The sequence below is a fragment of the Saccopteryx leptura genome, chromosome 10, assembly GCF_036850995.1.
Source record: "Saccopteryx leptura isolate mSacLep1 chromosome 10, mSacLep1_pri_phased_curated, whole genome shotgun sequence".
NCBI lineage: Eukaryota > Metazoa > Chordata > Mammalia > Chiroptera > Emballonuridae > Saccopteryx > Saccopteryx leptura.
Genome location: NC_089512.1, coordinates 36,267,738 through 36,283,335, shown reverse-complemented (window position 1 = coordinate 36,283,335; position 15,598 = coordinate 36,267,738). Strand labels below are relative to the sequence as shown.

At 45.0% G+C, this 15,598-nt stretch overlaps 1 protein-coding gene across 1 annotated transcript in view; it reads right to left on the bottom strand.

Moving 5' to 3' along the window:
* The window catches only part of ACP3 (acid phosphatase 3), a 61,442-nt gene that overhangs the window by 11,776 nt on the left and 34,068 nt on the right, over nt 1-15,598 (bottom strand). Inside the window, exons 8-10 of the mRNA XM_066350927.1 lie at nt 8,556-8,638; nt 6,777-6,880; nt 3,612-3,781 (exon numbers count right to left, since the gene is read on the bottom strand). Of these exons, the coding sequence (XP_066207024.1) occupies nt 3,612-3,781; nt 6,777-6,880; nt 8,556-8,638 (357 nt within the window). The remainder of the gene's footprint in view (nt 1-3,611; nt 3,782-6,776; nt 6,881-8,555; nt 8,639-15,598) is intronic.

Below are 15,598 nucleotides of genomic sequence, written 5' to 3'. Positions count from 1 at the left end.
TCCAGTCCCAGAAATTTTCTAACATGTACACAATCTGTCTTCCTGAAATGTTTACCTGCTGCCCCTAGCATCACTGTTTGAGACCATATAGAACAAATGGCCTTTTTTACTTAAGTAAGTTCAAATACTAAATTCACTTTGTTGAAGACTACCTCATGTTAACTCTTAACAAGCTTTCTATGAGCTAAAACCAATTGTGTGCTGGTAACCGGATCTAATAAAACAAAAGTAAAAAAGCAACACTCTGATTTGTGGCATATGCTGATTTTTTTTTTCTTTCTTTTTTTTGTATTTTTCTGAAGCTGGAAACGGGGAGAGATAGTCAGACAGACTCCCGCATGCGCCCGACCGGGATCCACCTGGCACGCCCACCAGGGGCGAAGCTCTGCCCACCAGGGGGCGATGCTCTGCCCCTCCGGGGCGTCGCTCTGCTGTGACCAGAGCCACTCTAGCGCCTGGGGCAGAGGCCAAGGAGCCATCCCCAGCGCCCGGGCCATCTTTGCTCCAATGGAGCCTTGGCTGCGGGAGGGGAAGAGAGAGACAGAGAGGAAGGAGGGGGTGGGGGTGGAGAAGCAAATGGGCGCTTCTCCTGTGTGCCCTGCCGGGAATTGAACCCGGGTCCCCCGCACGCCAGGCCAATGCTCTACCGCTGAGCCAACTGGCCAGGGCCTGCATATGCTGATTTCTGTGGTGAAAATAGTCCACCCATGACACCATGACAAATTTCAAACTCCCAAAATGAAGTTGTGGAACTGGGAGTTGGGAAGCCATGCACCCACGCCGCTCTCGCCCTGCTCCAGCACACCTGTCCTGAGTTTGCTTTTTATTAACATATTTTTGTTTTTGTTTTAATTTTTCTGAAGTTGGAAACGGGGAGGCAGTCAGACAGACTCCCGCATGGGCCTGACCAGGATCCACCCGGCATGCCCACCAGGGGGCGATGCTCTGCCCATCCGGGGCGTTGCTCTGTTGCAACCAGAGCCACTCCAGCGCCTGAGGCAGAGGCCAAGGAGCAATCCCCAGCACCTGGGCCAACTTTGCTCCAGTGGAGCCTCAGCTGCAGGAGGGGAAGAGAGAGACAGAGAGGAAGGAGAGGGGAAGGGGTGGAGAAGCAGATGGGCGCTTCTCCTGTGTGCCCTGGCCAGGAATCTAACCTGGGACTCCTGCACGCCAGGCCGATGCTCTACCACTGAGCCAACCGGCCAGGGCCTTATTAACATATTTTGAGGCTTAATTATATTTCATTCTATGTGGATCTTGAATTGTTGATAGTGGTGTTTTGAGGAAAAGATTTCTATAGACATGCCACCAGTAGCTTTGATAAGAGGTGACAGACTAGCTGTGGAGGATGGAGAGGGAGGGGGTCTAAAATATCTCCCAGGTTACTCAGGTCTTTCTGCAAATCAAGATAGAATCTAGTAGTAGATTCAGGGAGAAAAGGTTAATAATTTATATGTTCATTGAGCAAATACTCATCGATCACCAATCAATGCCAGGCACAGGCACTTCTAGGTGCTGAGGACAGATGCAGCAGCGAACACCAGGGTAGAATCCTTGCTCTTGTCAGATGACATTTTATCTCTAGAACTGGCCCCTTGAAGGAAACTTGCAGGAATCTCTTTGAAGCCCGAAGCTTCTGCTGAGTATGTAACTTATCCTTTCCAGCGTCAAGCTACTAGAACATTTGAGAAATGCCTTTCAGGTACCTTGCACCACACCATTCGAAAGCTCCACCCAAACTGATTTCAGATGGGTCAGCTACTGCAAGAAGCCTTCCCTGACATTCCCTGACACCTCCTTCCCTCCCTCCAAATCCAGGTAGCTAGTCCCCATAACAATCCTGTAGTCAACACAAAACCCCTTGTTTTTCTGTGTAATATGTATCGCTTTACTTCCCACTACATTGCAAATTGCCCTAGGATGTTTTCTTGGCAAATTTTTTCAGTAGATGAAGTAGAGCCATCCATCAGCTTAGCCTGTATCCGAAGTAGTAAAGTCTATTTACTAACAATGTATAATGTTAATTTAAGCCAGTCAAATAATTTTACTTTCTATACTTTTCCTCTTTCTACATTAAAATAAAACCTCAAAAGAAAGATTTCCTCAAATCTGTCCTTCAGGAACTTTATTACAATTAAACACAGAGTTTTCAAAATTCACCATACAAGGTAATGGTATTGAACTTCCTCATAAAGACTTTATTCACTATTTTACATTTGCCTCACTTCTGGAGGAGAGTTACATGCATAGAGGAGAAAGAATAATTAGAAGATGGCCCTGAGGCCAAATATTCACTTGGGAAAGAAATAATACAAATAAACATTTCAATCAATATCTCATGTCAGTCATCCCATGACCAACTGGGAGAGGGAATGGCTTTGCCCTGGACTCTGACATCCAGTAGAAAGCATCTCTAGAAATTACTTCTTCTTTAGCCGGAATGGTAATGTAGCACACCGTTCTCTAGACATATTGCATCTGCCACATGGCAAATCTCTAGGACTCTAAAAAGAGCTGTGGTTTGAACACGATTTCTTTTTATGTAGAGAGTAGTTTCAGCAGGACCTGTGAGGACTTAGGTTTATCTTAAGATACCAAGATAAAAACCTCACGCATTGTTTTTGTCTTCAGAACAGGTATCCAACCACACTTTCAACATTCCAATAAGTTTTGACCTTGGATGCATTCAGGACATTCTGACACGTCTAATTGCGTTCCAGTTTGACATGTGACATCATACTTCCTCTCTTAAGTCAACTTCGTGGTCAATATCTCTGACCATTGGAGCTTCATGAGCAACTCCACTCACGCAGGGCTCTCATCTCTGATGTGTTGTGCCTGAATATCTTGTTCTCATCAACTTACTTATTTGTGTATGTATTCCAAAAGCTGCCATATGTATTATGTACAGCCAAGTTTTCTGGGCCAGTTTGCTTTTGGTTTCTTCAAAAGTAACATGAATTTTCCAGGGCCAAAGGATACAAAGAAGTATTTATTTTTTAGCTCTGACATCCAATATATTTTAGCAGAAATATTAAAAGGTAGGATCAGTTTTCTGGTGTAGATTATTTCTCCAGATCTCTCTATTGTATTTCTTTACTCCTTGCGAGAAGGATGGAAGTAATGGGTAAGCTGGTTTTTTGCCCATTAACCTAAAATTAAAGTCTTCCCGTATTTGCTTTCCCTGAGACTGTGGACTTTGTTTGAAATCTGTTCCACTTCAGACACTTAAATAACAGACTCATTTAATTCTGCTCAAGTAAAGTCTTGACATCTTCAAACAATGAAAAGTCCAATGTGGCCAGTCATGAAGCTCAAGGCAGCCCCATGAACTTTAAAGTTTTACCTCTGATTATATTTTGTCCTTTAATATTAACACTGAGAATGGTCAAGTCAAGGTTTATGGTCAGTTGGGGCAGGGTGAAGTAGAAAGGTAGGAGTTGCCTAAAATTGGGGACTCTGGAACATACAATTATCACCCAAAACCGATTTCTTTTAAAGCTGGAGATAATGGCCAAGTTATATTGTCAAAGTACCATCAACCTTAAGAAAGGGTGTCCTGCCCTTTCTGTGGGCTCCACATGCAACCTAATCCAACACGTCCTTAGTACCTTGATGCCTGCCCGTGATCTTACACTCCGTGGACCAGTCTTGGGGTATCACGGAGGCAACCAGCTCAGTGAACTTTGTCAGAGGGCAGCTGGGGGTGCAGCCTGGCATTGTGAGAGGATACGGCTCATGCTGAGTGTCATTCCGATAGTACATCTCGAGGAAGTACTCCCTGGAGGAGGAAGGAAGAGAGAGCTGTCAGTTCAGCATTGTTGACTTGCCGCTGAATTTCTTTCTGTTTGACCTGTAACACATCACCTGAGGGACTAGTAGAAGAATTTATGGGAATGAGTAGATTTTAACCAATATAGGGGTGGGAATGGGGAGATTGGGGCAAGTATGGAAGATCTGGAGGGTAGAAATGGGTGGGGGCTGGTTTGTCCGATGACCAGGGGCATATGAGGTAGGGACCAGGACACTTAACCAGAGCAGAGGCTCAAAGGCCATGGTTGGAGGAGTTGGGGGTGGTTTGATGAATCTTGGAGTAAGAATTGGGGGGCAGGTGGGGTATTGGGGTTTCTTTCTTCTATTCTTTCCTTTTTATGCTTCTCATTTACTCCTTCCTTTTCTCTTTTCATCTCTCAGTAATTTTTAGTTTTCCTCTGAGTGAATCTATCTCCTCTCTCCTTAAGCAGGTCATAAACAGTGAATTAAATAATGTATAATGTGTACTTGAACATACAGAAAAGACTTTATCAAAATCATACTTCAGAAAGAGGGAGTGGGCATATATTCAAATTTATACATTATCTCATATTAAAGAGGGCTGTCTTCATACTTGATTTAAAAATATATATATATTTTAAATATATAAATTTATATATATGGTTTGGGGAAGGCCCATTGGCTTAAATCTGTCTCAGTAAAGCTAGTATGAGGTGCTTATGAAAGTTATTTGCCAAAGTGGCAGGACAGAAATTCATGTAGGGTACTAACCTTACAATTGCCACTTTTGGATGTTGTTATAAACAAGCCTTTTAAAACATCACTTAAAAAAGGCCATATAACCAAATATTCACTTTTTTTTTTTTTGTATTTTTCTGAAGTTGGAAACGGGGAGGCAGTCAGACAGACTCCCACATGCGCCCGATTGGGATCCATCCGGCACACCCACCAGGGGGCGATGCTCTGCCCATCTGGGGCGTTGCTCTGCTGCAACCAGAGCCATTCTAGCGCCTGAGGCAGAGGCCACAGAGCCATCCCCAGTGCCCGGGCCAACTTTGCTCCAATGGAGCCTTGGCTGCGGGAGGGGAAGAGAGAGACAAAGAGGAAGGAAAGAGGGAGGGGTGGAGAAGCAGATGGGCGTTTCTCCTCTGTGCCCTGGCCGGGAATTGAACCCTGGACTCCTGCACGCCAGGCTGACGCTCTACCACTGAGCCAACCGGCCAAGGCCCAAATATTCACTTTTAATATATATATATTTAGAGAGAGGCAGGGAGAGAAAGACAGAGAGATAGAAACATCAGTCTGTTTCTGTATGTGCCCTGCCCAGGGATCAGACCAGCAACCACTGCGCTTTAGGACAACAATCCAACCAACCAAGCTATCTGACCAGGGCTCTAAGATATATTTTTTAAAACTTCCCTAATATTATGTGAATGAGTATTTATTTTGTGAGACAACTTTTCCAATGACAGCATTTTAATCTCCAGAGAATATGGCAACTATGACAGTCAAAATCCTTCAAAATTCATGATTCCCTTTCCATAGGATAGAGCAGGAGTAGTCAACCATTTTATACCTACCGCCCACTTTTGTATCTCTGTTAGTAGTAAAATTTTCTAACCACCCACTGGTTCCACAGTAATGGTGATTTATAAAGTAGGAAAATTACTTTATAAGATTTATAAAGCAGAGTTACAGCAAGTTAAAGCATATAATAATAATTACTTACCAAGTATTTTATGTCAGATTTTTGCTAAGTTTGGCAGAATAAATCTTTATGAAACAACTTACTACAGTTAAATCTATCTTTTTATTTATACTTTGGTTGCTCCACTACTGCCCGCCATGAAAGCTGGCACGCCCCCTAGTAGGCGGTAGGGACCAGGTTGACTACCACTGGGATAGAGCATGACTGAGAAGTAAGTACATTTCCCAGATCCCCATGCACCTTGGTGGGACCAAGTGACTAATTTTAGCCAGTAGAATGCAAGTAGAAGTAATATGTGTCCCTTCTGGGCTGAGGTGGTTCATAAGCAGGTTCCTTTCCCACCCTCTTGTTCCTTTCTACAGCCATCTGCAGATGAACAAAGCACTCTTAAGAACTGTAGATCTGGCCCTGGCCGGTTGGCTCAGCGGTAGAGTGTCCGCCTGGCGTGCGGGGGACCCGGGTTCGATTCCCGGCCAGGGCACATAGGAGAGGCACCCATTTGCCTCTCCATCCCCCCATTCCTCTCTGTCTCTCTCTTCCCCTCCCGCAGCCAGGGCTCCATTGGAGCAAAGATGGCCTGGGCGCTGGGGATGGCTCCTTGGCCTCTGCCCCAGGCGCTAGAGTGGCTCTGCTCGCGGCAGAGCGACCCCCCGGAGGAGCAGAGCATTGCCCCCTGGTGGGCAGAGCATCGCCCTGGTGGGCGTGCCGGGTGGATCCCGGTCGGGCGCATGCGGGAGTCTGTCTGACTGTCTCTCCCCGTTTCCAGCTTCAGAAAAATACAAAAAAAAAAAAAAAAAAAAAAAACCCAACAAAAACAAAAACAACCCCCCCCCCAAAAAAACCCCCCTGTAGATCCAAAAGAGGGAACTCTGGGTCCTTGAACCATCATGCGACTCATACTACGAGTAAGTCACCCTCTACTGGCCAGGAACTTCTACACTGAGATGTCAGGTGAATGAGAATGAAATCTCCATTGGGTTAAGCAAGCCTCTGAGAATTTGAGGTTCATTTCAACAGCAGCCCCAGTTACTCTTATTAGTTAATATATCTGGTGAATAGTTTTGGGATCCCTTCCTGTCTGTCTGTCCCTCTCTCCCTTTCTCTCACTAAAAAAAAAAAAAGGAGTTCTGAGCGATTCACAATTGGCGCTAGTGGGGAAGATACAAATTAAGATGCATACAAAAGTTTGGATAAATTGTTTCATAAAATGTGAAAGTGGAAAAAAGCAATATTTTTAATAACAAAATTCCAGGTCCAGTGATATTAATTTTGAAAAGCACCTCTAGGCACTTACCCTTTGTCAAGGTACAATTCCATTAAGTGGCAGGAAGCATAGGGAGGAAGGATTCCGTTGTAAACATCTAGCGCCATCTGCAGGCCACTCACAGTAGTGTCATGCTACAGAGATTTGAAACAAATCATTTTTCAACTTTACCTTTGATTCAGATTCACATTCATTAAGTATGTATTAAGCACTTGTAGAGACCATGATCGTTTGTGATTCAATTAAATTTCCCATACCCCCAGTAACTTAAGAAGTGGAGAGGGGGAAGAACTGCTGTGTGCTAGGCAGTGAGATTTGCAAACATACCATTATTTCTATTTAAAAGATGAAGAAACAGACCCAGAGAAATTAACTAACTTTTTAATTTCATATAACCCCCCAAATGGAAGAAAGTATATTTAAATCAAGTCTTCTGATTTTTTTCCCATGCCTTTTCCCAGTGGCATCTTTTTTCTTTTTAAATTTTGTTAAATTTTAAAAATATTTTGGAACGTACTAATGCTAGACTTTTTGTATATATTAAATAAATCTGTGATTTTAAAATTGTGGAGGAATATATAAGGTTATTAATATTTATGGGGATAAAATATAAAGAAGTAGAATGTATAGCTTAAAAATAATTGTTTAATGTTTACCCCGGAGCGGCTGGAAGGCACAGGGAACTGGTTTTGTCACTGATTAGCTATCTAATTTGAGGAAATACTCAACTTCTCTACCCACTAAATGGGTATACCCTTTTTTTCCCCTAAACTGTATTTCAGTGTACACATATTCAAAAGGGGTTGGAACTGGTTTGCTAGAGAAAGAAATGGAGTTACAGATTTATGACTTTCTAGAGGTCACACAAGCTAGAACTGGAAACCAGATTAGAAGCCAGAGAAACTGGTGTAATTGATTTTTCAGGACTTCCTCTTGCCAGCAACACTATATTCCACGAACTCTTTCTCCAGTCTATACTATTTAAACCCCTTAATGATAAACAGAGCTGTATCTCCAATCACCTCTTCCATCTTCGTGCAGAATAAAAACACAGCTTTCTCTACCAAACCACCTCTGGCAGATCCTCTGTCACGGAGCCAGCGGGTGAAAAACCTAGTCAGCTCACTGTATCCAGTTTCCCTGCTCATCCCAGACTCCACGCACAGGCATCTCAGTGCATGATCCCTGCAAACTCTCCTCCAACTGTGTCTCTTTCCCTGTCTCTCCTGCTCTGAGATGGATGTCTTCTTCCAGATCTCTCTTTTTTCTTTCTGTACCCAAATGCCGCTCTGACTTCAAGGTGTAACTTTAACCTTCCCCCTTATACCTATTCCTTTGCCATCTGGAGTTTTCTACTTGGATGCCCCCTGGCATTTCAAACCCAGTTGTCAAATCTGTACATTCACCTGGCCCAAGTCCATCCTGTTAATGGTTCCTTCCACCTTCCTTCCAGTCACTGGGGCTTGGAGCATTGCCTTTACCTGTGGCTCTACTTTCCGCATCATCACCCTCCACCCTCACTCCAATAGTTTCTCTCCTGTGGATGCCCTTCTTTGGAAAAGGAGTGAACATTTTTCTTCTCTGAGGCGCCAAAGCTCTAGGCTTGTATGGTGTTTCTGTGTTTGCTCATCTCCTTCCGACTATTAGATTGCAAATTCCTCAAGGGCCAGAATTATATATTTAATTTTAAAAGCTTTGAATGGATGTCTGCCATCTACTGGGCAATAGGGAAAGGAAGATGAGGACCCACGCTCCAAGAGATCACACACCCGAACAAAGGGATGTTGGGCGGAGACAAAAAATACTTACTGCAGAATACATGACAAGTTTTCTGTGGTTCGATGGCTGAGTTGCTCTATTCAGGTGATTGAGGATTTCACTGACCAGGACACCTTAAAGAAGAGAGATTAACCATGGATCTGGACCAAACATGGGCTTCTATTTCAGTCAATAAGCTTTCAGCTAAATCATACTTAGTGATTCTCTCTTCCATGATTCTCAAGACTAAAGAAGAGAGGGGAAGAACTAATTTTGTTTGAGCATCTACTATGTGCTAGCAGTGCGATTTACATACATTATTTTACTGAATTCTGACTTGTACCCATTTCTAGGTGAGGAAGCTGAGGCCCAGAGACATTGGTGACCCACACAACTGGGGAAGGAGAGCAGGGCCCGCATGCCAGGACTCTACTCTTACAGATTTTGTTAAAGCTCAAGTGAAGAGGCCGAGGAACTTGGAAGGGATTTCAGATGGCTTTTTTGTTCAGACAGTGGTTAGCCAATGCTCTTGTCCAGCGCAGACCTGAAATGACAGCATGACATGGACTTCTCTGTCTTCACCTCTGTGGCTTCTCCTCTCTGACAGTCAGACCTGTTGGAGACCATGGGAGAAAGCAGCTCTCTAGTTGTCCGTACAGTTCATGGACTGTTTCCTGAGGACCACTTCTGCAGGTTCTCCTAGGTGCCTAATGGGGGCATCGGGCATCTTTAGCTTGCATGTGTCTCCGTAGATGAGAGCTTCTGCCCTTCACACTTATTGCTCGTGTGGTGGTGAAAGGCAGACGCACAACCCAGTCCCCATCCTGTTTGCAGACACTAAAGGCTGAGGGGTAGGCACCCTGTGGTGTCAGGTGCTATTTTGAGGGCCTGTTGCCTCAGGGACTTCTGCCACCATCATGTGAAGATAGTTGTGTCCCTCTTGGTGGTCTCTCTATTAAGCATGTGCTCTCTTGTCTTGAGAATGACCAGTTTTGTTTTGTTTTTGTTATGAGCAGAGCACTGATGTCAATAGATACATACTGAGCAGCTGCAATGGGTCAGATACTTTCCTGGGCGAATTAGACATTTTTTCTGTCCTCACAAAAGCTCATAAAATAGAAGAGACTTTATTGGTCTGTATACCAATAAGCACAATAAAGGATAACTAGGGAGGGAGGTGACCTGCTTTCTATAGATGCTGGGGTTGCTTTGATGAAGAATCGAAGAGGTGGATGCTACATCTCCAACAGGTCTACATCTTACTGTCCCGGGAAGGTTGCCTTCAGGGAGCCCTTTAGGGACCTCAGCTTGATCTTCATGCTGCATCAGTGCTGAACCCTGTGGCCAAGTTTCTGTGAGTCATGACAGCCATCTTCAACCAACTTGTCCCTTATCAACAGGTGCCTTTGCAGTAGCCTTCAGTGTTGATAAGTGAATTATATTATCTCTTGGTCTGGAGTGATGGTTCACTTTGTCTTAGGAGAAAGCCGGGGTAACTATCACAATTATCCCCAGGCTCTGGCATCCCAGTAATGATGGTTCATAGGAGAGGAAACAGACTCAAAGCGGTTCAGAGACTTGTCCAGAATTACATAACCGTGAGCAGACAGGCTGAGCTTCTCTGAACCTCACATGCCCTACCTCACAACCCTTGTGCTTAGTCATTAGACTATGCTGTACTACAAGCTAGCTTCTGAGTTCCCTGTTGTATCATTAAGTCTGCACAAATTAGACAAAATGCTATTGATGGGAAGATATAAATGTCACTCACTTTCCTCACTCTTGGACTACAGCACAGATTGGCAAGCTTTTTCTGTAAAGGGCCAGATAGTAAATGTCCTAGGCTTTGTGGGCCACACAGTCTGTCACAACTGCTCACTCTTGGGTGGAAGCACATAGGCAGTCATAGACATGAGTGTGGCTGAGTTTCAATAATACTTTATTTACAAAAAATAGGCAGTGGGCTGAATTTGGACTGCAGGGTATAGTTTGCCAAACCCTGGTCTAGAGCAAGAAGAGGCTTCCATTATTGTGAATATGACCAGCCATATATAAATGAACTGTAAGGATTTTCTTGGTGTGTGTTTGTTTGTGTGGGGGGTGTGTGTGTGTGTGTGTGTGTGTGTGTGTGTGTGTGTGTGTGTAGTAGGGGACTTTGGGCAGTATATTACCCAACAGTATCACCCCTGAAAACAACTGAGAGAACAAAAAGTTTTGACAAAGGCAGAAGACACCAGTCAAAGTCCTGATGAAAGCAAGTGACTCCATGTTACCTAGACAATATATGTTTTCTTGGCAGAAATGCATCCAGCCTCTTCATCATTGGACAAGCATGTAACTGACAAGTTCCTCTTGCCTAGCCAGGCTGGAACAATAGACTGAGCTTGTGTTTTGGCAAGCATCACTCAGGAAACAATTTCCTGGTTTATCAGTAGCACTAGGCTTCCTCCAGAAAATAAGACAGGTGCGTTCACACAAGTGCCAGCCTTTACAGCCCAAGACTGAGAGAACACCTTAGAGAAGGACTCTAATAGACAGAATCCAGTTTAATACACTCATCAGATGGGAAAAATGAGACCCCAGGAGGGGAAGTGACTTCTGTGAAATACAATCTTTAGTAGCCAAATGAAAAAAAGAAGAGACATGAGCCAGTCACTAGGACAAACCTCATCTTTGTACATATACAGACCTCTGCCACTATTATGAGGCTATTGCCAACTTCTGCCTGGTTCTCCTGCTCTTTTCTTCACCACCACCCCCTTTTTGTGACAGGGACAAAGAGAAAGAGAGAGAGAGAGACAGAGAGAGAGAGAGAGAGCGAGAGAGAGAGACAGAGAGAAGGACAGATAGGGACAGACAGACAGGAAGGGAGAGAGATGAGAAGCATCAACTCTTTGTTGCGGCACCTTAGTTGTTCATTGATTGCTTTCTCATATGTGCCTTGACCAGGGGGCTACAGCAGAGAGAGTGACCCCTTGCTAAAGGCAGTGGCCTTGGGTATAAGCCAGTGACCATGGGGTCATGTCTATGATCCCACACTCAAGCCAGCAACCCTGCGCTCAAGCTGGTGAGCACATGCTCAAGCCGGATGAGCCCGTGCTCAAGCCGGCAACCTCAGGGTTTTGAACCTGGGTCCTCTGCATCCCAGCCCGATGATCTGTCCACTGCGCCACCGCCTGGTCAGGCTCTTCACTATCTCTTGCATATAGAAAAGTGTTTCTGAAACTTTAATGGATAGGTGAGGTTTCTACAGGCTTTATTAAAATGCAGATTCTGAGTCAGCTGGTTTGGGGTGGGTCCTGAGATTTTGCGTTCCTAGCCAGATGACAGGTGATGTTGCTGGTCCTTGGATTGCATTTTGACTAACAAGGGGCTGAATTCCTGAGTCCACTAGGACTAGGTTGGAGGGAATAAATCAAGCGTCCTGCTTTCACCATCTAATGGGGGCTTGGCACGGAGTCATAATGCTGGCACCCTGTGGTCCATCCATGAAGCCTGGTGCTTAGATAGCCAGTGGAGCCCAGCTTACACCCTCTGCGTGTTTTTGTTGTTCAGTACATAAAATTGAGCTGCTTCCTGGCCTCTGTTCTTAAACACAGTCTGGATCCTGCCCGGTAATTTCCCCCAATACACCAGATCCCAGCAAGGACTCATCTCTGGATGCTCTTCCTTTCCAAAAGGCTGGATCTTGTTGCTCATGACCTTAACATGGAGTAAAGACTTGCATGTTTCTATCAGGTCTGCCTCTGGGCCATGCAATCAAGACTTCTATAATAGCAGGCCTGCAATTGCATCACATCATTAATGAACAGTGTCCTAAGATATTTGTACACCTCATAGGCAGTCGCTCTTGATATCTGGAATTTGTACCTCATTGGCTGTTCTGGTTATGGCTTCCCTAGCTCTTTGTTGTAGCTATAATTGACTCCTCTCCTGGCTGGTGATTTGAATTCCTTCTTTAGCTATGCGGCCCTGAGTAAATTTCCCCCCAGTCTGGTCCAACCACCAGGATGCTTTGCCTCTGTGTATTCTCCCGGGGTTCTGCGGAACTTGTCTTGACCGCATGGTGAATAGAGTCTGGCCATGGTTGGAGTCTTGTTTTAATTGTACTATTTTCCTAAACTGTGTAGAGTATATCGCTTGAAACATCTCCTGTAGCTTAGACTTGCTTCATTGTTGTTTTTTTTCTTTTTGTTCTTGTTGTTTTTTTGTAAGATAGCTTGTCCTACAGGGACAGCTTTATTTTAATTAACTTTTTTTTAAAAAAAAATTTTAATTTATGCACCTAATATAGGAGCTCCTAGATATATAAAGCAGACTTTGATGGACATAAAGGGCGAGATCAACAGCAATACTGTAATAGTAGGGGATTTCAATACTTCACTAACATCACTGGATAGATCCTCAAGAAAATTAATAAAGAGACAGCAGAATTAAGGGACACACTAGATCAACTGGATTTAATAGCTATCTTCAGAACCTTTCACCCTAAAGCAGCAGAATATACATTCTGTCACCTTTTAACTGGTTTTCTTTGTGCCCCTCCCCTCCCCTCCCCCACCCCACCCTTTGTAACCCCCACACTCCTGTCCATGTCTCTGAGTCTCATTTTTGTGTCCCACTTATGTATGGGATCATATAGTTCTTAGTTTTTTCTGATTTACTTATTTCGCTCAGTATAATGTTTCTGATATTGTGTTTGTCATTTCTGTCTGGTTCTTTTTTATGATTTCCGTGTCCTTTTTGATGCTTACAGTTCCTTTATTTAGGCGCTCATTAAGTCCATCCGTTGTAGCTTTGAGATCCTTAAGCATGCTAACAATCATTATTTTAAACTCTGCATCTGGTAATTTGATTGCTTCCATTTCATCCAGATTTTTTTCTGGAGATTTTTCTTGTTTATTCATATGGCTTCCGTTCCTCTGTCTTCCCTTTGTTTCTGTTTGTGGTTTGCAGGCTTGTTTGAGTTGTGGTCTCCTTAACTAGTTGAGCCCTTTTCCATTTTCTATACCTTAACTGAGTCAGGTGTGAGGATCTCTACCTTAAGATGTCACTCTAACAAGGGTTGTTAGGTCCTGAACTGATGCTCTCCGTATCTGGCCTCTGGATGTGCCCTCCCTGGACCTTCTTGGCTGGAGCGTGGTGCAGACCAGTCCCCACTGCCTATAACTGACCCTTATCTATCTTTTTGGAGTACAGGCGATCCAGATCCTGTGGCTGCCTCTGCTGAGTCCAGGTGCTGTTTTTGTTTTGTTTTTATTTTTTTTTATTTTTTTATTTTTCTGAAGCTGGAAACGGGGAGAGACAGTCAGACAGACTCCCGCATGCGCCCGACCGGGATCCACCTGGCACGCCCACCAGGGGGTGATGCTCTGCCCACCAGAGGGCGATGCTCTGCCCCTCTGGGGCGTCGCTCTGCCACGACCAGAGCCACTCTAGTGCCTGGGGCAGAGGCCAAGGAGCCATCCCCAGTGCCCGGGCCATCTTTGCTCCAATGGAGCCTTGGCTGCGGGAGGGGAAGAGAGAGACAGAGAGGAAGGAGGGGGGGGGGGGTGGAGAAGCAAATGGGCGCTTCTCCTATGTGCCCTGGACGGGAATCGAACCTGGGTCCCCTGCATGCCAGGCCAACGCTCTACCGCTGAGCCAACCGGCCAGGGCCCAGGTGCTGTTTTTAATATCAACTTAGGCTGGCTTTTATCTTCTTTTGGCCTGGAGGATGTTCATTTAAATGTTCAGATTCCCCTGAGATCCGCTTTCTGCCCCCTCTTATTGGTGGCTACTTGCTGGGCTTAGTACTATAAATCAGGGGTTAGGTAAGGTATTGGCTGTGTCTTGCTCCTTAGCCTCAGGTGTCGTTCTATCCAAACTTCTATTTTATTTTATATTTTTCTTTCTTTTCAGTCCTCAGAAGGGTGTGGCCACAGGAGTCCAACGGGTGTGGCCTTTCTGTTCCCTAGGTGTGGTCTGTCTGCAGGCCCACCACCACTGCTGCCGCCGCCTTCCGGCACAGGCATTGCTGATGCCAGCCTGCCACTGCAGTCACTGTGGCTTCCACCTCGCTTCCGCGGGTGGTACTGCACGTGCATGCCTGGTCTGCAAGCCTTGGCCGCCGGCCCGGGCCTCCACCCAGCTCCTGTGGGTGGGACTGCTTTGTACACCTGGGTCACAAGACTTGCTTCATTGTTATGTCAACCTCACACAATGGGCCTCCCTTCTTTTGTTCTCCATCCTTAGTTTTAATGCCTCCATTAACAACACCTGAACCTGACACACCTTTTGCAGTCTTGGCCTGCCTACGCAGAGACTTCAGTGTCTATCCCATCCTACCTGGGGCTGGCTTCTTTCTTCCACCCTCCTATCATGACTATATGGCTGTCATCCACTTGCCTGGTTCTACCTTCATTATGATAAGATGTCTTATGCTCTGGAGGACCATATCTAGCCAAGAGGAGACAACACTGAGAAATAAACACTTTTCAACACCAACAGATGAGTCATAAGCTTGTTAGTAGCAATAGGTATTAATCTACAGGACATCATTAGCCTCTAAAATATGTTTTATTAACTTTTTTTTGTGTGTGTGACAGAGACAGAGAGAGGGACAGATAGGGACAGACAAACAGGAAGGGAGAGAGATGAGAAGCATCAATTCTTCATTGTGGCACTTAGTTTTTCATTGACTTTCTCATATGTGCCTTGATGAGGGGGGCAGGCAGAGGGGGGCTACAGCAGAGCAAGTGGCCCCTTGCTTGAGTCAGTGATCTTGGGCTCAAGCCAGTGACCATGGGGTTGTGTTTATGATTCCACACTCAAACCAGCGACCCCATGCTCAAGCCGGATGAGCCCGTGCTCAAGCTGGCGACCTCGGGGTTTTGAACCTGGGTCTTCCGCGTCCCAGTCCAACGCTGTATCCGTTGCACCACCACCTGGTCAGGGTGTTTTTATTAACTTTCACAATAGCTACCACCAAGGCTTTTGGAAAAACAGGCCACTTTTGTTATACCACCCACTTGAGAATTTCATCCTGTAGGCTACCAGACATAATTGATTCTTACGGGGCCCAGATACAAAATCCTTGATTCTTTGATCTGAAG